The 22,520-nt window shown below is 39.2% G+C and overlaps 1 protein-coding gene across 5 annotated transcripts in view; it reads left to right on the plus strand.

Moving 5' to 3' along the window:
• Positions 1 to 22,520, plus strand: part of LOC149149662 (uncharacterized) — a 483,557-nt gene that overhangs the window by 279,095 nt on the left and 181,942 nt on the right. For all 5 annotated transcript variants that reach the window (XM_089439017.1, XM_089439016.1, XM_089439019.1 and 2 more), the window contains one exon: positions 13,400 to 13,482. In XM_089439017.1, the coding sequence (XP_089295143.1) occupies positions 13,400 to 13,482 (83 nt within the window). The remainder of the gene's footprint in view (positions 1 to 13,399; positions 13,483 to 22,520) is intronic.

Below are 22,520 nucleotides of genomic sequence, written 5' to 3' on the forward strand. Positions count from 1 at the left end.
ATATGATCTGAGGAAGTTGGTCTTTTTGCAGACTCCTGAATTACATTCAAAACAGGTGACCTGGGGAAAATCGTCATAACTTTCTCTCTAGGGATCGGATTGAAATTTTGTAAGAAGTTACAGAAAGAGGACGGACTGTAGTTTCTTGTGTGTGTGTTTCAGATTCAAAGGTTGAAACAGTGACTCGTGGCACGTCGTACAAGTTCGCTCTACTGAACCAGTCTAAAAGCAAGTCACTGTGGGAGATTTCACATAACTCTTCCTTGGAGAATCCAATTTGGCTCAGACTTGTGGCATTGGAAAGAGGACGCAGAAGGCTACTACAGGTAGCAATTTCAGAATTGGATGATCCGAAATTACAGAGATACATCAGATTCAATATCAGGCTTCTATAAAGTGAAAAAAGGTGTGTAGTTTTTTTTTTTTTAAATTTTTGTGTAAGCTTGGTTTAACGGAATTCAAAGGGCATAGTAAAGCATTATTATCGGTAACTGATGCCCCGAGGAAAGAAAATGCAAACACCTAGTAAGGAACCTGAAAGCTCTAGCATGACTCATGAAGAAGAGGAAGAAATGCTACATGATATATCAAAATTACAAGAACAAGTGCAACAAATGTCACGCTCACAAAAGCTAACAGAAGCTAAGATAAGTGGCGTGGAATCTAAGATAAATGGCGTGGAATCTAAGATAAAGGGCATGGAAACTAAGATGGATGATTTGAAGGCAGACATGGAAGAATTGAAGAAGTTGCTACAAGAAAGGGTCACTAATGGTGAAAAGGTAGTAAAGGAAACTCATGATGAGAACAAAAGAAATGTTAATCATGATTCCATAGATGCTAATGTTGGATCGAAGAATCACCATATTCCAAAAATCGATATGAGGAAGTTTGATGGCAAGGATCCCGCCACATGGATATTACAGATGGAGCAATTCTTCGATCTCAATAATGTGCAAAACGCACAAAAGGTACGTATGGCAACTGTATATTTAGAACCAAATCAGTTTGTATGGTATCAATGGCTTTGCTCTCGTAAACAATTTATCACTTGGGCAATTTTTACGGAAGAATTGATAGCACATTATGAAGATACAAAAAGCAACACTTTTTTTAGCCAATTGATAAGTCTCAAACAAAAGGGTTCAATAATGGAGCACATTGAGGAGTTCCAAAAATTGAACATAAGGGTAAAAGATATTCCAGAGGAGCATAGGATTGATGTGTTCATAGGGTCTTTAAAGGATAATATCCAACATGATGTTCGCCTTTGGGAACCTGATTCATTAGAGAAGGCATTCAGGTTAGCAAGAAAAATGGAAAGCAAAATTATGGCAACCAGGAAGCATACCACTCACAACTATAAAGACGGAAGTGTTGTTGCCCCTAGTCTTCCACAACCTATAAGGTTGACACCACAACAATTGGAAGAAAAAAGAGCAAAAGGGCTTTGTTACAGTTGTGATAGCAAATACACTAAAGGTCATAAGTGTGCTGAGAAGAAATTATTCTACATAGATTGTGAAGAGGAAGAAGAAAAGGAGCAAGAAAGGTCAAAAGAAGAAGATATACTCCAGGAACAAAGCCTAGATGAAGAACAAATAAATCCGACCATATCTTGTAATGCATTGGCGGGAATTACCACTCCTCAAACCATCAAGATAGAAGGACAAATCAAGAAGAAAAAGGTAATAGTGTTGATTGATTCAGGAAGCACCCACAATTTTATTCATTGTAGGGTAGCAAAAGAATTGAATTGCTTCCTATATCCAGCACCAGAGTGTCAAGTGATGATTGCAAATGGAGGAACAATAAATTGCTCTGGAAAGTGCCATAATATCAAGCTATCCATGGGAGAATATGTATTGACTAGCCCAATGCTTTCCATTCCAATGGGAGGTGCTGATGTTGTACTAGGAGTCCAATGGCTACAATCCTTGGGTACAATAGCTTTTAATTTTCAAGAACTTTTCATCAAATTTTCTACGGAAGGAAAGGAAGTTGAATTAAGGGGTATTGCAGGGAAACCAGGAAAGATAATCAGCTCTAATGGCATGACAAAGCTTCTAAAAAAGGAGCAAAGAGGTGTAATTGCACAATTATGTTCGCTAGATGTTTCCACATTGGAATCATCTATTTCTCCAGATCTCCAAAAAGTCCTGGACAATCATTCCAAGGTATTTGAGACTCCCAAAGGTCTCCCACCTATGCGTGATCATGATCATGCTATTCATCTGATTCCAGGAAGTGTTCCTCCAAACATCAGGCCGTACAGATATCCCTATGTCCAAAAAAGTGAAATTGAACGTATGGTTGCAGAAATGCTAGAGGCTGGTATAATTCAACCGAGTCAAAGTTCTTTCTCAGCTCCAGTAGTATTGGTGCACAAGAAGGATGGATCATGGCGCATGTGTCCGGATTATAGGGAGCTCAACAAGCTCACTATTAAAGATAAGTTCCCCATTCCTGTCATTGATGAATTACTGGATGAATTGCATGGATCAATTTACTTCACCAAGTTGGATCTTCGTTCGGGATATCATCAAATCAGAATGAAGATTGAAGACATTCCGAAAACGGCATTTAGAACTCATGAGGGTCATTATGAATTTTTGGTCATGCCTTTTGGCCTTACCAATGCACCTTCAACATTTCAAGGTTTGATGAATTCAATTTTCAAACCATTCCTTAGAAAATTTGTGTTAGTATTTTTTGATGATATACTAATCTACAGCAAGTCTTGGAAGGATCATGTTGAACATGTTGACAGGGTGCTACAACTATTGGAGGAGAAACAATTATATGCAAAAAGATCCAAATGTTTCTTTGGAGTCCAGGAGGTGGAATATTTGGGTCATATTGTATCTCATGAAGGAGTTAAGGTAGACCCTAGCAAAATTAAAGCCATTAAGGAATGGAAAATCCCCACATCCATAAAGCATCTGCGAGGATTTCTTGGGTTGACAGGGTATTATCGCAAGTTTGTTAAGAATTATGGGAGAATAGCAGCACCTCTAACAACATTATTGAAGAAAGATTCATTTTCATGGACTCCGAAAGCAACAAAGGCCTTTGAACATCTTAAAGAGGCAATGTGCCAAGCACCGGTCTTAGCTACACCGGACTTCACAAAAACCTTTATTGTGGAATGTGATGCTTCAGGAAATGGAATTGGTGCTGTTCTAATGCAAGATGAAAGACCCATTGCTTTTGAAAGTCGTCCAATCAAGGGAAAGTTTTTAAGCAAAGCTATTTATGAGAAGGAAATGTTGGCAATACTCCATGCACTTAAGAAATGGCGACCCTACCTAATGGGAAGACACTTCAAGGTAAAAACGGATCATGATAGCCTTAAATACTTTTTAGAACAAAGATTATCCTCTGAAGAGCAACAAAAGTGGGTCACAAAGATGTTGGGTTATGACTTTGAAATCATCTACAAAAAAGGGAAGCAAAATGTGGTGGCAGATGCACTCTCAAGAAAGGATGAGGATGTGGAAGCATTGTTGTGTGCCATTTCTATTATCCAACCAGATTGGATAAACGAAGCAAGGGAGGAATGGAAGAATGACGAAGAAGTGTGGGCACTTATTCGAAAGCTACAACAAGATTCCAGTACTTCTGATACATTTAGCTGGCAAAATGATTCGTTATGGTACAAAGATCGCTTATACCTCTGTAAGAATTCCCAGCTAAAACAAAAGATTCTTATGGAATTGCACACTTCTCCCTTAGGAGGGCACTCAGGATTTTTAAAAACTTACCACAGGGTTAAGAAGGAATTTTTTTGGGATGGCCTTAAATCAGATATTCAAAAGTTTGTGGCGGAATGTTTGGTTTGCCAACAAAATAAAGTTGAAACAATTAAGACACCAGGTCTATTACAACCTTTATCCATTCCAAGCCAACGTTGGGAGGAGGTTTCAATGGATTTTATCACAGGTTTACCCAAGTCTGAGGGAAAGAGTGTCATCATGGTGGTAGTTGACAGACTTACCAAGTATGCACACTTTTGTGCATTATCACATCCATTTAAAGCCAGTACAGTTTCTACTGCATTTATGGAAACAGTTCAAAAGCTACATGGAAACCCAAAGATTATTGTAAGTGACAGAGATCCCATTTTCACTGGAAATTTTTGGACAGAATTATTTTCTTGTCTTGGTACTCAGTTAGCTCATAGCTCATCTTATCATCCTCAATCTGATGGGCAAACTGAGATAGTAAACAAATGTTTGGAAGGATATCTTCGTTGCTTTGTATCTGATAAACAGACACAATGGGTCAAATGGTTGCCTCTGGCTGAATGGTGGTATAACACTTCCTTCCATACAGCAACAAAAATGACCCCATTTATGGCACTTTATGGGTATCAACCACCATCCATCACATCATATTTAAGAGAAAATTCTAAGGTTCAGGCAGTGGAACATCACATCGAACATCAACAACAAGTCCTCCAACTCTTAAAGGATAACCTCGTGTTGGCACAAAATAGAATGAAACAACAGGCAGATCAACATCGCAGTGAAAGAAGTTTTGATGTAGGTGATTGGGTATTCCTACGGCTACAACCATATAAGCAAATGTCCCTAAAGCAAGCTAAGAAGGATAATAAATTATCACCAAAGTATTATGGTCCGTACAAGGTGTTGCAAAAGATTGGTACTATGGCATACAAATTGGAGCTTCCTGCAGCTTCTCGATTGCACCCAGTTTTCCATGTTTCATGTTTAAAGAAGGTTATAGGTGACAAGCTCCCAATTCAAACAATATTGCCAGAACTTGACGAGGAAGGAAAAATTATATTGGAACCGGAAGCAGTCACAGAAACAAGAACTCGACAGCTACGAAATCGATCAATTTCAGAGTATCTTATCAAGTGGAAGAACTTATCCGCTGAAGATTCCACATGGGAGGATGAGAATTTTATGCAGAAGTATCCAGAACTACTCAAGCGTTGAGGACAACACTTTTTGAAGGAGAGGGGCATGTTGGGTCCCTATAATACTAGTGATTACCCCATTACTATTGTAGTTATACCCCTTATTTATATTGTTGTGCCCCTATTACCCCCATATTGTTATTTCTGTGCCCCATAGAATCCCTCTATTGTTATTTTTGTGGCTTTATATTATTATTGTTAGGTCGGCTGGATTATATTGTGACTCCTTAGACTCCTATATATAGAAAGGAGGTTTTGTCATTTGTATCATCCAAGAATTGTTCATTTATGTAATGTAAAGGAGGTTGCCCCCTCGAAGAGGCTGAATTCTAAGGCGTTGATCTATCTTTTCTATCTTTTCTTGAGCTGGTTTCTTAACAGATTTCTATCAAGTACAGATACGATTTTGGCCTTCCAGATTGCGAAGTTCGATGCTCTGTCTAGTGTATCTTGGTCTCTTACTCTGTGTAGTGCCATGATGCTCTTCTACTTCCCTCCTGGAAGTTCTCTGTTCGATTCCTCCGAGCCTCTACTTCCCGTCTGGAAGTTCTCTTTTGGACTCCCTCTGAGTCCTGATTTCCCTCCTGGAAATCCTTCTGCCGCTGTCGAGATGTCCCATGCTCTGATCATCTTGTGCAACTGCACCACTGATCCGGGTTCCTCAACTAGAAACCCTCGGTAGCAACTCCCTCCTCTTGGCCTTGCTCTGTCAGGTACTGTTCTGACTACAATACCTCACCAGCTCCACTCTGCAATATTCCCACAGCCTTCTAAACCCCAACAACCTGAAGGTGAGGGCTCCTAGGCTCTGCGCAACCTGAAGGTGAGGGCTCCTCAGCTAACTGCGCCAGCCCTCCCCGCTTTTACCTGGCTCTACGTGAGGATCCCTTTGCCTTTCTTAGCCTCTGCGTTGCCTCTTCCCGGCTCACCCTTGATGACGCAGGCATTGTGTCACCCTTCTCTTGTTGCTGCTCTGCTAGAAACAACTTGTCACCTTGAGACATCGGTTTTCTGCTGCTATTGCTCCGCTTGGCTGATGTCCTTAGTCCTCTTGTGATTTGCAATCACGCTCTGATATCATGTTGAAGTTTCTAAGTCTACTTAGTTAGAAACCCTCCATGCACTTTATTTGATTTATTCCTACCTACTTGTTATGTTACTTAACAAGTTATTTACAATGTAAATACTGAAAATGAACACTAGTGCATGCTCAACATATTACAGATGAACAACTAAAGGAAATAGAAACAATCACACCATATGACACCATTATTTTTGGACAAATATCCCCTGTTAAAACCAGTGTTCCACGGGGACTCGCCCCCCCCTTAGGGGTCTAGTTTCCTCACTCCCCCGTGCTCCGTGGACTTGGGGACAAGTAGGGGACGTTTCCCCATGCTCCCAAAATGGAGGAAACTCAGGGGGACGTGCCAGGGAAACGTTGCCCTTCCTTGAGGGGACCTTTCCCCACGCTCCCAAAAAAATGGCCTTGCTTATAGTTTATGATTTAATAGACCTAAAGTGGTACAAAGCTACTCATGTTCTGTATGGGGATAACGTCTTGTGCTGTCTTTTGGTTTCAGCAAGCGTTATTTTAGAGGGTTAGTATCATGGAAATTTGCTGGACCATATAGCACGTATATGAATTTTCCCTTTTAAAACTTCTCCTTTTTTTCTCAATTGATGGCTGGATTACAGTGGGGAGATAACTGGAGTGACAGGCAAAGAATATGAGACATTCAATTTGTGTTTTTAATTTGCATGACATTTGACATACAAACTATGGAAGGAGCACCTATGTCATGTGGGAAATAATTGGGTGGACTATAGACTAAGATGCGTTTACTGCAAGCATGACAAAATATTATGGGCAGCAAGAAATCTCAGGAACTGTCGTTATATATGAATTTATACAGTTACAAAATTTGCACAGAGCACATTTGTTCAGCTTGAATTCTCAAGTCTGAAAATTATTTTCACTCCTGAAATACACTGCTAGTTTGAAGTTTGAACTGCATGGCATTGCTTTAATAAGGTAGACAAATTATCCATGCCATCGTTGGTCACCAAAGTTGGTTCACAGATGGTCATCCTGCAGTCAATGTCATTTGATAGTAAACTGTCAGAAACTCTTTCATGTGATCTTCTCATCTCTCCTGGAACTAAAACTCTTCTTTCAACATATGGTGTACTGTCTATATTATATATAATATAACAAACTTTCTAGCTGTTGGATCCAATACAGCTGGACAACCCATTGTAGTTGCCCCTTCTACTGCCAATGCAGTGTTCCTGATCTGTTCATTTACCTTTTCACAGAATTCAGTGGCTACCTTATCAAGCTAAAGCTCTCCCTCTGTTTGACCAAAATTTAAAATTAGAATTTGACCAAGCTGAATTAGAATTTTAAATTTATTATTTTATATGATATTATAAATTTTGATAATGTCAAATGATATTCATATCAATGATCATGCTTTGCAGCTTTTCAATTCAAACCAAATTGTGATAGTGGACACAATTAATAAATTATATTTTGTATTTATAAATTTTTAAGACCCTGACGCTCCCCCATGTTTCCTAAAAAATGGTAGGGAGCTTTTGCAGAGGCCGCTCCCGCGCCCCCTCACTCCCTCGCCCCCTCGTCCCGGAACCTTGGTGGAACATTGGTTAAAACCTAATGTGGGAAAACCGGTGCAACTATCTGAGGCTTTTCTTATTAAGCAATATTAGAGTACAATCTGGGTGCCGAAACTGGCCTACCCAATAGAGAATTTCCTGGTAGTAATACCTCCTAGTTTTTGACAAATCTCTTAGCTGAAACCCCGAATAATCCTTCTGGCAGCTCTTCAACACCAATCTGCCACACAAACCCCAGCGTCAGCCTCTTTTTAGATTGCGTCAGCCCCTCTGCCCAGCGCTGGCGTTGCGTCACCCCGAATGGGTCTGTGTCAGCCTTAGGAGGCCCTGCGTCAACCTTCTGGCCCTCTGTGTTAGCAACACTGGCTTCTCTGAGGCTCTGCGCGGCTCCTGGCTGCCTCTGCGTGAGCCCTAGCTAACCCTGCGTCACTCTCTCTGGCTACTGTGCTGCTCTTCCAGCACTATCTCTGCCTCTCTGTTTCTCTGTATTCAATGCCCCTCAGTTGCAACTCTTGATCACTAATTCTATCTCTCTTAGCAAACCCCGTTCTAGAGAATAGAATGACTGGGCATTCTGGTGTATTTTCCAAGTGACCCTCAAGCCTCCTCTTATACTTTTCTTGTTGACATATCGACGACTGAGATTAAGTCCCTAATCAACGGCTAAGATTAGATCTGGCTTGATCCATGTCTTTTGGACCATTCTAACACAGTTTCATATTAATCCACATTAATATTTTAATTTCCCGAAGTTTAGACTTAGGGACTCCATTAAAAATATTAATTATTTTAATATCTCCTGAACTGTTTACAATCTGCCCAAACCCTTTCTGGGTATTGGAGATCTCATGTGCCCCAACCTCTCCACCAAATTTCGTGGCTAGAGCACATCCAATGCTACCCCAAATCAACATTTTGATCTCGTACCTTGATCAGATTTGCTATGATGTTTTAAACTGTATCTTGGCATATTCTTTAGTACTTTTTTGTCATTTTGGTATGGCATGCTTTGGCCATATTTCAGTTTGGTATGTTTTGCAAAATATTTGTTACAACTTTGTCATTGTTTCTAGAGATTTTATACCTGAATAGCTTTTGTGAGTCATGAGGGGTGTGAAGACAAAGGTGTCCTAGGTCTTTCTTTTTGCACGAGTTTGGTGAAGAGATTTTAAGTTCTTAACATAGAATGATAGAAACAAGACCATTCCCTGACAATATATTTTCTTGAACACTAGAGCCAAGTGTTCCACAAATTAGAGTTCAAAATAGCATTAGCAACATTAAGTCATATATAGAGATGTTAACCATACCTAGGTATAAAGATTACATATAAGTCTCTTTATATTTGGAATACACACTAAGGGATCTGTTGTCGCACAGATTGTCACGACAACGCTCAGACCGGGGGTTGTCACCCTGATCCCCGATCTCTCCGTTTAAGCTTGTCTCCCGCGGCTAAGGGGGGTAGACCCTATGGGATAATGAATGACCAATTGGGGACCAGTTGGGTTGGGAAACACGAAGGGAAACAAGCACTAAATCGATTTTATTAAGTTAATAGACCAGTGCCTTATGAAATAAATGATTAAACGATTATTTATCAAATACTGCAGAAATATGGACTCATTAACAATCGTTTACCATCAAACAATTCAAACAAAGTTTAACTTTTACCAAATCCGGGATAATCAATAAATGCTCAATGGCTTAATGATACCCCAACAATTAAAATTTCGAAAGATAAAGTGCTTTAAACAACCACGCAAAATGCTAACTAGAGATCACATTCATATAGTTAATCTTCAAATGAACATTTAAGCATGTTTAACCATATAAAGAAGTGATAAATATTATTCCCACATCAAAATTTTAACCTCAGCAGAAAAGATAAAACATAATAAATCCCTGAGCCAAGACTGAAACTGGCAAAAAATTTCCAAAATATTATTATTATTATTTTTTTAAACAAAACAAGACTAAGCCAACAGAAATCTAAATAAATAAAACTTAATTTTTTTTTTTTGAAGAACTTAAATAAAAGAATTAACTAAAACCTTAAAGCTACAACCCTTTTATGATTTTTTCATATTTTTTATTTAAATGAAAAACTAAACAAAATAACTGAAATCCTAAATCTAAATCTAAAGTAAGGATTTATTAAATCTAAAACTATAAAATAATCAAAATTAAAATCTATTTAAAAAAAGGACTCTTTTTTAAACTTATTATTATTATTATTTTATTTAAAAAAAGAAGCAAAACTAAACTAAATTAGAAATAAAAATAAAACTGAACTAAGTTAAAAGGTAAACTAAAAAAATAAAATAAATAAAGCCTAACTCTAATCTAACTCTAAATCTAAATTCAAAATTAAAATTCTCTTATCAAAACCTAAAGGAATAAGTAAAAAAAAACTAAAAATAAATTTGAAAATCTTTGAGCTAAAATAAAATTTAATTCTAAAATCTAAAAAAAAAAAACAAACCCTAACCTAAATTATGATAAAAAACAAACTGGACGCTGCTTTTTATTTTTTCATTATATGAAACCAAAACTGAAAAATAAAAAAATCGTATTTGCCTTCAACTAAAAATCGTATTCTGCCTATGCAAAAGACTTACGCATATCAAATCTTCCCTTTAGTTTTGGTTGCTGCTTGCACAGGTCTGCGGCTGAAGAAAAGTCGACAGGAGGAATGTACGCAGGCCTGGACGTTTTGGAGAATGCGGCTGTTAGGTTTCAATGCGTGCAGGTGTTATGGCAGCGAAGGCAGGCCGCGAAGAGAGAGCGAAGGTGACTGCGTGAAGGATGCTGCGGATTTGTATCCATAGGACAGCGATTTGATCAGTTGAATGGGCAACGTGGATGGGGACTTCAATTTTTTATTTGCTGGTGCAGGAAGTGACTGCGTGGGGCTAGGATGAAGCCACGCGAGTATGGCACGCTGCCAAAGGAGAGATGGGGTAGACAAATCGATGCTGGGAGCCACAGGTTTTGATTTTATTTATTTTTGTTTACAGGTGCGTGGAACGCGTGGGGATCAGGAGAGATGCACGCAACGTTGAGGGCTGGAATGGCAGCGGGTGAACGAGAGGAAGGTTCGATGGGAATGATTGAAGAGGTGGAGAGCAGCGATGCTGAGAATCCGTTTGTAGATTGGATGCAAGGAGCTGAGTAGTATGAGAGATGGCGGATATAAGAAAAATTCTGAATTTGTTGTGCTTCAGAATTATCAATGAAACCCTCGTAAGATTTCTTCCAGATCTGAAAACAATCAAAATTGAAACCCTTGAACAGCAGAACAACTTAGATAAACCCTCAGAAATCTTCAGAAAACCCTGCAACCTGTAATGGAAAGACACACCCAAAAATAATATGTGCAAAAAACAAAACTAAAACCCTAAATCAGCGAAATAATTACAACATTTACAACTCTTCGACTCTTAAGCAGCCAGATTTGTTAGTAATCCACATAATATTTTCAGAATATCAGATTTACTATGAGATACTTCAGAAATTTCTCATTCATTTATAAAACAAACTTAAATGATAAACCCAGGATCGAAACTGGCTGGGCTCTGCAAGAGAATGCTTGTGGGAGTTAGCTGGTTCAGCCGAGAACTTCCCCAAACGCCCACTGATCTTCTCAATAAGGGTTTCCTGCACAGCTCACTTCTACCATCAATAAAGAGGGAAATAAACAATACTAGATTCCAGATACAATGGAGGTATCTGCCATTATTTCAGAAATCTTATTACCATTCAAACCCTAGTAAGTGAACAAGATACCTGTGTTCAACAATACTCTACATCAAGCTATTACTAATGGCTGAAAAATAAAAATATCCAGAAAATAAAACAACTCACAGCACTTCAAGAGAGTAACACCAACAAGATTTCAACCCCAAAGTATTTCTTTATTAGCACCAGAAAAAAGTTTACAAGAGAACTTTCTTCAGCACAAGTCTCACAGATCGAATGATCTCAAATGACCCCTAGCACCCTATTTAAAGAAAAATTTCCAACGGCTAGTTCAAGTGATCCATGTCAAAATGATCTCGACCGTCGATGATGATCAAGATATCTTTTAATCTCATTCGTCGAATTTTTAATATATTAAAAAATTGAAATTCTGCATTTATTTACTCAAAAAATTTGACTTATTATTATTTTATTGTTTTTTAAGTTTTTATTTATTATTTCTATTTATTTATTTATTATTATATTATATATATATATATTTATTATTTTTTTTTTAATTTTTTATTTTTTAAATGGATCCTCGAACTTAGCCTTTGGAAAAATCACCTAGGACCTAGGACTTAGGACTTATGAGGGGATTAAAACATTTTCTAACCCTCAAGACACTTTACATCATGACTTTTACAATTTTACATCTCAAGGGGGAAAACCCATTTGACATAGACCCTCATAGACTACCCAGTTCTGCGACCAAATATAATCTAGCAGATCAACGCACTAGGATTCTTCTAAGATTCTAGTGGCAAAATTCATTCCGGCTTTAGGGTTAGGCTGAAGGATAACTCTGCCGATCATGGATTGGTGAGACAAAAAACCTTCCGGAACATAGATTATCACTAGAAAATCAGGTCCACCTAGGCAATTTACATATATGAGTCAGCTCTGCTAAGATTATTTACAATTTACACATGCAGATTGGGTTTACAACATAATATGATCAAGACAACGATGACTGTCGAATGGCACGAACACATCAATCGAGCACTATCCCTTTTTGCAAAGAAAAGGGGGTGTACTGCTACGGGAAGTTGACACACAGTGGTCAACAGGATCCATTCTGGTCAGCAAAAGCCTAAGGTTCTATGATTTTTACATCATAATAGTCAATTAAGGTATGATCTGGGACTAACAATAGAAGTAGTAGGTACTATGTACTGCGTCCACTGCTATATTCTTTTAGCATAGGAAAATTCTTACCAGCTAAGATTTACAATTTTTCATCAAAATTTTTCTGCAAAGAATTTACCAGTTGAAAATTGAAGATTTGACCAAACTTCTACCTAGTAAAAGTTTTGACTTTTAAAAATCACGTGTTTTTTCTTATAACAAATGAAAAGCAAGGAAATTCTGAAAACCATTCTAAATGTTTTCCCAATTCTTTATAGTTAGTTTTTTTGAAAATTATAAAGATTTAGCAAGGTTTCTAGAGTTGCATGAGAATTGTGTTTCCTTAAGATCTTTTCTTGTTCTACACTGCTATAGGTTGACATCTTCTTTTCTCTTAACTAGGCTTCAACCCATCCTGAATGAACATGACTCTTCCAGTAGGAATATAGCAAACTCCTCTCCTTTTACGCAGTCACAGCCTTCTAGGAGCATTGTCTCAGTCCTTCCCCTTTTAAAGTTTTTTATTGATTTGAAGAATTGTTTTCCTTAAACATAAATTTACTTCTTACTTCTTGCCTATTTTAATTTTTGTTGTGTTTAGTATTTAAGGTTGATGTGGCTTAGTAGCTAAATTTGTTCTTTTCAAGTCTCTGATAGCAGAAATGGAATATGCCACAAAATACATATTTTGTCGGAATTATTTTCGACATCTACATGAGGTTATTGAATTAAAACTAGTGACCTTGGATTTCTAAGATCGTAATCTATATGATCACAAGAATAAATTCATCACTTGCTGACATGAGTTCTGTCTTTGGAGTTTAGTTTGTGATGCAATCTACTTCTATCATAACTTTCTGGCATGCGTTGTGCCTTTGAGTTTAGGTGTGATGCGATCTACTTCCATGTCTAATTCCAGATCTCATCCTGATTTTTGCAATACAGGTCATGTAATTATGTTGATTTTTTGGCGCAAAGGCATGAAGTTGACTTGAAGGACATTGAAAGAGCTCCGATGGACCCTCTTTGTAAGGCCCCCCCCCCAAATCATATTAGTGGAATTAAATTTGTTCATTTTTTAAACAATGGAAAATTTATGATGTGAAAAGTTGCTCTCTGTACATGTTCAAATTCAAGTGATTGGCTTTATAAGGTGTATTGTCATGTAAAATTAGTGTTATAGAAAGGAAATTTCTCTGCTGAATATGGTGCTTTCAGATTTATACACTGTTTCGGCACTCAAATATGTCACAGCACATTAAGATCACTTAGAAGTATTTCAGACAAGAACCATTTTTTCCATATTTTTTGAAATCATTAATTGATATGTTTCCATTCTAATTTTGTTCCATGTCATCAGCGACATACTGTAATAGCTAAGCATATCCATGTTCCCCCAAGTTTTCAGGATTTGGTAGCACAGGAGTAGAGAAACACACATTGGGGATATGTGGTGATGCCCCCTCAAATTTTATGGAAATTGATGGGGGATGGGGGGATGTTGGGGTCCCTAGCATAGGGGGTTCTATCTTTAAAATTAAAAGAAAAATTCCAACAGTAACAATTCATTCCAATTAAATTCATCATTCTGCAATGTAAATACTAAATTCAGATTGGTAAATGATAGAAATCCAATTCATCAATCATGATTGTCATTATCATATTTCACGTTGAATCAATGATACATGCATATCAGAAGTTAAAAGTTGTAACGAATTAAAATACATTGGTTCAAATTCCAAATAGTACTATGTAAATACTGAATAGTAGAGACTGAAGTATGAAATATTAAATTAAAATTACTCAAAAACAGTAAAGAATGACAAGGCAAAACTTGGTCGTCGATATCTAAAGTCAAAAGTTACAACTGAAAATTAAAAGTGGACATTGGAAACTAAAAGTAGCTACAGGAAATCGACATTGATTGAGCACAAATGAGTCAATGCCAATGATTGGTCCTCTAGATCTATCTGTTGTACAAAGGCATCAAGGCCATCAATGGTAGTGTTACTATCTATGTCAGAGCCACTCTAACGAGGCACCAAGGAAATTCGTGGCTTACTATCATTTAAAAGTCAAATGCTAAATGACTTTTAAATATCAAATAAGAGAGATGTATAGGTGAAGCTGAATTAAGCTTAGTAGTTTACCAAGTTTCTTGTTTTGTTTTTTTTCTTTTCCTTTTTATCTTTTTAAAATGTATTTTTGAAGTTTTTATGCATTTTGAAAAACACAATTGAGGGTTGGGGGACAACGCCTGCAAGTTCTCTTCCTTGCAAAGTGTGTATCATATTTGGGGAATTAGTGCTTGTTGCCACTTAATCCACAACTTGGGCAAACGTGGAAGAAATTTTTAATCCATTAAGTGTGGCCTTGGGGGCAAGTTTCGAGTTGAGTTGCTGTCACTTAAATCTCAACTCCTCCATTTAGGCTAACTCCTAGTGAAGCAAAGGAGGGTAGTTCCTAAGAAAATAACTAAAGCTCAATTAAGCTGTAGCAAATAAGAATATTCTAGGAGTGAATTTAATTCTCCAGAAGATACATTCAACCATGCATGTAAATACTAAATACAATTCACAAGTAAATGATATAATCACAAGCGCATAAATAACCATTCATAATCATATGATATAATGATAAGACCAGTGCCAAAAGTGAATGCTTATGCTTGGAAATAAATTGCCAAAAAGTAAATGAAACTGCTTGAAAGTAAATTGCAAAATGTAAATTCTTGTGACTGAAAGTAAATCAAGTGAGATTGTAGCAAAATGATGCATGCATGCTGCAGCAATGTTGTGAAAAGTGCTATTGGTAAATCTTATTAAATTAAATTTCACTTGGATTTAGATTTATTAGTAAACACATGTACAATAGAGATGTGTGATTCCAAGAAAATAAAATTAATCTAAGGTATGTTTCCCCTTTGATCTTTATCCATTGAATGAGGTAGAGATGGTTGCAAGGAGATTCAGTGGGAGGAAGCTTTGCTTCAATGAGTACTCTCCTAATTGTTGATTTGTGTAGCTTGGGAGGTACTCCAAGCCCTAGGGTTCAGGGTTTGGAGGGCAAAGCACCACAAGGGCAGCTTGTGGGCTTGGAACCCAAGTATGGGGTTTTGCACCCATCGATGTTTGGGTCAAAACTATGATGAATTTGAGCTTGGGAAAATTTGAGGTGATAGAGCTTGGCAAGCTGATTCCAACGCTCCAAATATCACACAAATCGGCGCTCTAGAAACAAGGTTATGAATTTTTGAATTTGACTAGTAATTGTTGGTTTTCAAGTCATGTAGACTTGATGTAAAATTCGTCCAATAGATGGGTCTCTTCATGAATTCGTGGTGCCCTCATTTTGTGTATAAATATGAGGTGTATTGGAGTTATTTAGGAATCCATCTTGTGCAACGCATACCTTAGGAAGAGAGCTCGTTGGAGAGAAGAATTCTGTGCCCTGCAAGAGAGGGTCTGAAACAGCATGGGTTAAGGTCTGTTCAGGGGTCCTTTTTTGAGGGAACCACTGCTGGTGGGAGGGCCAAAGCCCTGTTCTTGTAGGCCACAGCCAAGGTAGGGACAGCGAGTTAGTTTGTATGCTGTTTGATGGGTGGACAGTCCTCATAAGAGGCTGCCACAGGTCTGTCTATTTACCTGTAGGATGCCACTGTCGTTTAGGAGGGTAAGTCTGTGTATAAGGGCTTGAATCTACCCTAAAAGAGCAGCGTGGAGGGGAAGCCTCCCATTGAAGGAAAGCTGCAATTCATAAGGGCAATTCTGGGCCAGATTTGAGGACTGTGTTGTGTGCCCTAACCAGTCCCAGAAATTGCAGCATTGCAGGAGTCACAAACAGCAGTGTTTTGGTATGTGTTAGGTCGAAGGAGTTGACCAGTTTGGATCAGTTTTTTGAGCAGCCTGTTGATGTCGTGTGGAGGGTCTTCCGAGGAGGAGAAGAGTCTTTCCTAGGAGCAGAATTGACAGTGACGTGATTGGGTACATAGATCTGATTGGAGGGCAGTGTGTTGGCTATCCAATGTAGCCCTAGAGCAGCAAACAAGAAGGACGTTGTTGGTGCATGATTGGGTGAAGATTGCAGCCTAAAGAGCAGCACTTTGATGGACGAAAGTGACTACTAGATTGGTAGTTTGGAGCTTGGGAATTAGGCCTACCCAAAGAGCAGTTTGATGAGCCTGTGTACTTGCAGCGGAAGTGACTTTCCAACATTGTTAGGTGGCAGCCCTCTTGGGGTCTCAATGTGTAGTGGCCTTGATGGACTAAGGCACTACTAGTGAGCAGTACGGGAGCAAAGGACTGGCAGGACAAGATACGACATCGAAGTTGCACAATGAAGTTTGCTATTATATCTTGTATACCATAGACTGTTGTATTATTCAAATTTGCTTTAATATAACGAAGATTGGGATTGTACAATATTGTATAGTTTTGTTAAAAACCGTGTATATTTGTGCATATGTGATTTGCTTTTATATTTCCACTGTGCAAAGTAGTTTATGGTTGAGATTCTTGGTTTGGTAGCTTCATTGATTTTAAGACTCTAACCTAGACCCAAGGTCGTGGAAACTCAACATGGTATGAGAGCATATTTGAGCTACTAAAGGAACCCCTACTGCAGCAAATCTGAATCTACTTCACCTACTTGATTTTTAATATACATTAACCAAGTTATTCTTCTGAATATTGAAATAAATTACTTTTGCAGCCTACACTTATTAAATATTTGATGTCAAGAAACAAAAAACAGAGCAAAGAACAAGATACATAGGACACACTTATTTTTGGACACAATAGTCCCCGGAAAAACACAATGCGAGGAAACCCGGTGCAACAGTTCTAAGGGTTTATTATGATGCAAGAGAAATATCTGAGTACATATCTAAGATGCTCATCTAGCAATCCTTTACAGAGAAAATACTGGCAGAAAATTTGAGTGAGTTTTACCTCACTTCACCCGGCATAATTTCGGCTAATCTGACAGAAGACTGGCTAACCCCGACTATTTTTGTGCTGGCTTTGCATCACCTTTTCTACCCTCTGTGTTAACTCTCCCGGCAGTTCCGACAGTTCCCGACAGTTTCGGTAGTTTCGACTGCTCTGACAGTTTCAGATTATGTGTGACCGAAAACTTTTCTGTGTCAGCTCTCCCGACTACTGCGCTACCTCTGTGTCAGCTCTCCCGACTGTTTAGGAAGTTCCAATAGTTCCTGACAGTTTCGATTGTTCCGACAGTCCTGGATTACGTGTGACATGCAACTTTTCTACGTCAGCTCTCCTGGCTACTGCGCTGCCTCTCTGCAAGCTCTCTCCGCCTCTCTGTTAGTATTCTTCGGAAAGTCCTTCCAGATTCTTACTGCCCCTCAGCTGCAAGATCTCCCCAATCGATTTTCCTCTTGAGAAATTCTCACCTTAGAAAATCGATTTCCTCAGTCTCTCTAAGTGTGTTTCCAAATGAACCCCAAGTCTCCATTTTATACTTTTCCTGTTGAGTCTTCAACGACCGAGATTAAGTCTCTAATCAATGACTAAGATTAAAACATGACTTGATCTGCCTTCTAGATCATTCTCACCCATATTTTGATTAATACCCATTAATATTTTAATTTCCCTAAGTTTAGACTAAGGAATTTCGTTAAAAATATTAATTATTTTAATAAAATACAATTGGGTGGAATTTCATCAAACGATTTTTGGGTTCTTTAGAGGTCATGTGCCTTAGCGTCTCCACTAATTTTCAAGGCTAGAGCACTTCCAATGCTACCAAAAACTAGCACTGCTACTGTACTGCTGCTTTTGACACTACCACTGCCAATGCTACATCTGTACTGCAGCTCCCTCTGCATTCGTGTTGCTGATGGTCCTTCCTCCCAACACTGTATTTGGACTGCGACTCTCCCAAATGCTGCATCTGCTATGCTGCTAGCACTACCACTACTAACATCGCATCCGTACTACAACTCAATTGCTGAGAGAAGCAACTAAAAACACCCAAGACTGGACAAGTATCCAGTGGATACACCTTGGTGTTGATACCCTGTTTGCTGCTAGTCCCACTCTGCCTCTGAAGCTACTACGCTGCTGAAGCTTTGCACTGTGCCTCCTCGCACTGCTGCCTCTTTGCTCTGCGCTACTCAGTCTTTGGCTGTCTTAGCCACTGCATCTATCGAATCAACAATCCATGGCACCAACTGAAACTCCACCATCCCGCTACAACTGATCATGGGCTCCTGTAGCAAGGTGATGATCTAATAGGTGGGCTCCTCAAGGATCCTGCCCATCTACAATCTTCCCGACTACAGCTCTATATCAGCCCACCTCCCTCCTGGATGTATCTTAGTTAAAATGGCATACTCCTCGTCGTCAATCTTCAGGGCTATAAACTTGGGATCATGCTTCTCATCCTTTTCCTTTTTCTTCAAAGGACATCGGGATGCATAGTGGTCCATCTCGCCACATTTGAAGCACTTCACTTTGGAAACATCCTTCTTTTGTCTCTGTTGCCCCTATTGTCCCATTGATGCAAGGGTTGTGTTATCCTCTTCCTCCAATTTGGGCTTCAACCCACTGCTGTTGTTGCTCCCGTGAAGTTTGACCTTGAGCGGGTCTCTCCTCAACTCTTCTTGTTTCAACGCTGCCTACATCTCGTCCCAATTTGGCAATGCTGCCCAACCTAGGATACTCTGGACAAAGATATGCCAATCATTTGAGACGAAATTTAGAGCCAGTGTCACTAACTCCGAACCTTGAGGTGTATGTCTAGCAACTGATAGCTCATCACGAGTCTCCTTTAGTTTCATGAGGAACGGATCCACTCGCTCCCCCTTCTGCATCTGAGCAGATCTCAACTTCTGTTCTAAGTACATCTTCTGGTGCTCAGAAGATCCCTGATGTAGGAATCTACAGGGTAAGTTCCTCAGAAAGAACACCAAAAGGACACCGCTCACAACCAGATCTCAAATCAATACACCAGTATTTTTGACGTGGTTAAAACCCTCAAAGTGCAAGGAGGGAAACAGTCCACGGCCTGTCCCAACGTGGGTACTACAGGCAATTTATTAATCAAAGAATGAAAATTTACATAAGCTTCTCTCATGCACGGATTACCCGAACAATGACCCTCCATGCGCTTTAAATAGAACTCATGGACCAATCGGGTGTCAAGCCACGGATCAAGTGTCGATAATACCGAGGAGAGAATGAACCGTCGGATCACTACATATCGTGACCGTCGGATTGTAAGTTACAAAATGTACAACGGTAAAGAAACACACTTTACCTAACTCTAAACTAGACCAAGTTGAACTTAACTATATCCTATGTGTCGGAATATCCTAACATCCCCCCTTAAGAACAACTTGGGATAGGACACAATAGGAGAAGGAAGGAGGCACTAGAGCCTATCCCCCCTTAGTGACAACTTCCTGAACTCCAAGCATATATCGAAGTTTAGTGAACTTCGCCTCTGTGAGAGCCTTTGTGAAGATGTCTGCAACCTGATCATCTGTTGGACAATATTGCACTTCAAGAACATGGTCATGAATGAGCTTTCTGATGAAGTGCATGTGTAGTTCAATGTGTTTGCTGCGCTGATGCTGGACTGGATCTTTGCATAGCTGAATGGCACTTTGATTATCACACCAAAGTGTGGTTGGATGCTGCTGCTCAAAGCCAAACTCTGATAGGATCTGACGAAGCCACAAGGCTTCCTTACTAGCTTCCACGGCACCACGATACTCTGCTTCTGCTGACGAAAGAGAAATGGCAGCCTGTTTCTTACAAGCCCATGTAATAGGTCCTGAACCAAGAGTGAAGACATAACCGGCAGTAGACTTCCGATCATCAGGGTCACCAGCCCAATCAGAATCAGTGAAACCAACTAACAGAGGAGCTGCTTTGGCACTGTAATGAATCCCAAACTGTACTGTACCTCGAACATAACGAAGTATTCTTTTAGCTGCTTTCCAATGACTTTCACGGGGGTTTTGCATAAAACGAGCAACAAGGCCAACAGCAAAGGAAAGATCAGGACGAGTATGGGTTAAATACAAGAGTTTTCCTACAAGTTGACGGTATAAGGTAGCATCAACTTCAGGAGAAGTACAAGAGACTGAAAGTTTGACTCCAGACTGAAAGGGAGAAGGGGTGGCTTACAGTCTTCCATGTGAAAATGACGAAGAATATCACAAGCATACTTGGACTGGGAAAGGAAAATACCCTCCTTGGATTGCAAGACTTGAAGACCGAGAAAATAGTGTAAGTGTCCTAAGTCTGTCATTTCAAATTTCTTTTTAAGGCTGGACTTCACATGGTTTATAAGGTTGGGATCACTACCAGTAAGAATAAGATCATCAACATAAAGAACAAGGATGATAAGAGAGTTGCCCACTTTCTTGGTGTAGACAGTATTGTCAGAATGACACCTAGAAAAGCCAGATTCTAAAAGAAAGCTATCCATTTTGGCATACCAAGCCCGAGGAGCTTGCTTGAGGCCATAAAGGGATTTCTTAAGTCGACAAACAAGGCTGGAGTCTGTTTGTATGAAGCCAATGGGTTGTTCCATATAGATTTCTTCCTGCAAGTCCCCATGCAAGAAGGCAGATTTAACATCCATCTGATGGACTTCCCATTTTAAAGAGGCAGCAAGGGAAAGAACAAGGCGGATAGAGTTCATTTTGGCAACAGGGGAGAAGGTTTCAGTGTAGTCAATGCCTTCAACCTGTGAAAAGCCCTTAGCAACGAGACGAGCTTTATGTTTATCAACTTTCCCATCTGGTCCATACTTGGTTCTGTAAACCCATTTACATCTAACAAGTTTGCGTCCCTTTGGTAGAGGAACAAGATCCCATGTATCATTTGTCATCAATGAATGATATTCTTCATTCATAGCTGCTTCCCAATGTGGATGGCCTGAAGCTTCTGCAAAAGTGTCAGGATCATGATTTACTGGAGCTTGAGCCAGTAAAGAAGAGGCTCTTTCAAACTGAGAACGTGTACGTCGCTGATCTGTAGGATCACCGGCAAGATCACCTGCTGCATCCCGAGTAGCACGGACCCATCTTGGAAGTTGAGGATCCTGAGAAGGTGGGGGAGGATTATCATCCTCGCTTTCATCATCTGAAGAAGAAATGTTTTCAAAAGTAGAAGAGATAGGAAGAGGTGGCACATCCGCCGGACTAGGCTCGCAGGCCGATTTATTTTCATCAAATTTTACATCTCTTCTAATGATAACATTTTTGGACTTAAATGGAATAAGTCTATAACCTTTTACATCTTCAGAATATCCAACAAAAGTACATTTCTCACTCTTAGGTTCTAAAGCTTTATGCTTTTCATCTGGAATATGGGCCCATGCTTCACTTCCAAACACACGAAAGTGACTTACATCTGGTTTAATGGAACTCCAAGCTTCTTCTGGAGTGATATTCTCTAGAACCTTAGTAGGAGTGCGATTGATTATATAATTTGCACAATTAATTGCTTCGGCCCAAAAACTAAGACTGAGTCCTTTAGATTGCAGCATACAATTAGCCATTTCCTTTAAGGTGCGATTTTTCCTTTCAGCTACACCATTTTGTTGTGGAGTGTATGGAACAGTATGTTGCATTTGAATTCCATTTTCGGTGCAAAAGTTGATGAATGTGTTTTTAACATATTCTCCACCATTATCAGTTCTTAGCTTAAGAATTTGATGTCCAGATTGTTTTTCAACAAAGGCTTTGAAGGCCAAAAATGTGTTAAATACTTCGCTCTTGAGTTTTAAGAAGTATACCCAAGTGCGTCTGGAGAAATCATCAATGAAAGTTAAGAAGTACTTGCAGCCAGAGAATGAAGCAACAGGAAGAGGACCACATAAATCACTGTGCACAAGCTGTAAAGGGGCTGAGGCGTGCCAAGAGGCACGTTTGTCAAAACTGTCCCGATGATGTTTTCCGAGTACACATCCGGAACAAACACCATCTCTGCAAGATACCATAGGAAGACCTGTCACCATATTTTCTTTACATAGATGCTGAAGGGAGCGATAGTTTAAGTGACCAAATCGCTCATGCCAAAGTTTGCTC

The sequence above is a fragment of the Pinus tabuliformis genome, chromosome 9 (genome assembly GCF_031772625.1).
Source record: "Pinus tabuliformis cultivar Carrire ecotype Pingquan chromosome 9, CPIR1, whole genome shotgun sequence".
Lineage (NCBI taxonomy): Eukaryota > Viridiplantae > Streptophyta > Pinopsida > Pinales > Pinaceae > Pinus > Pinus tabuliformis.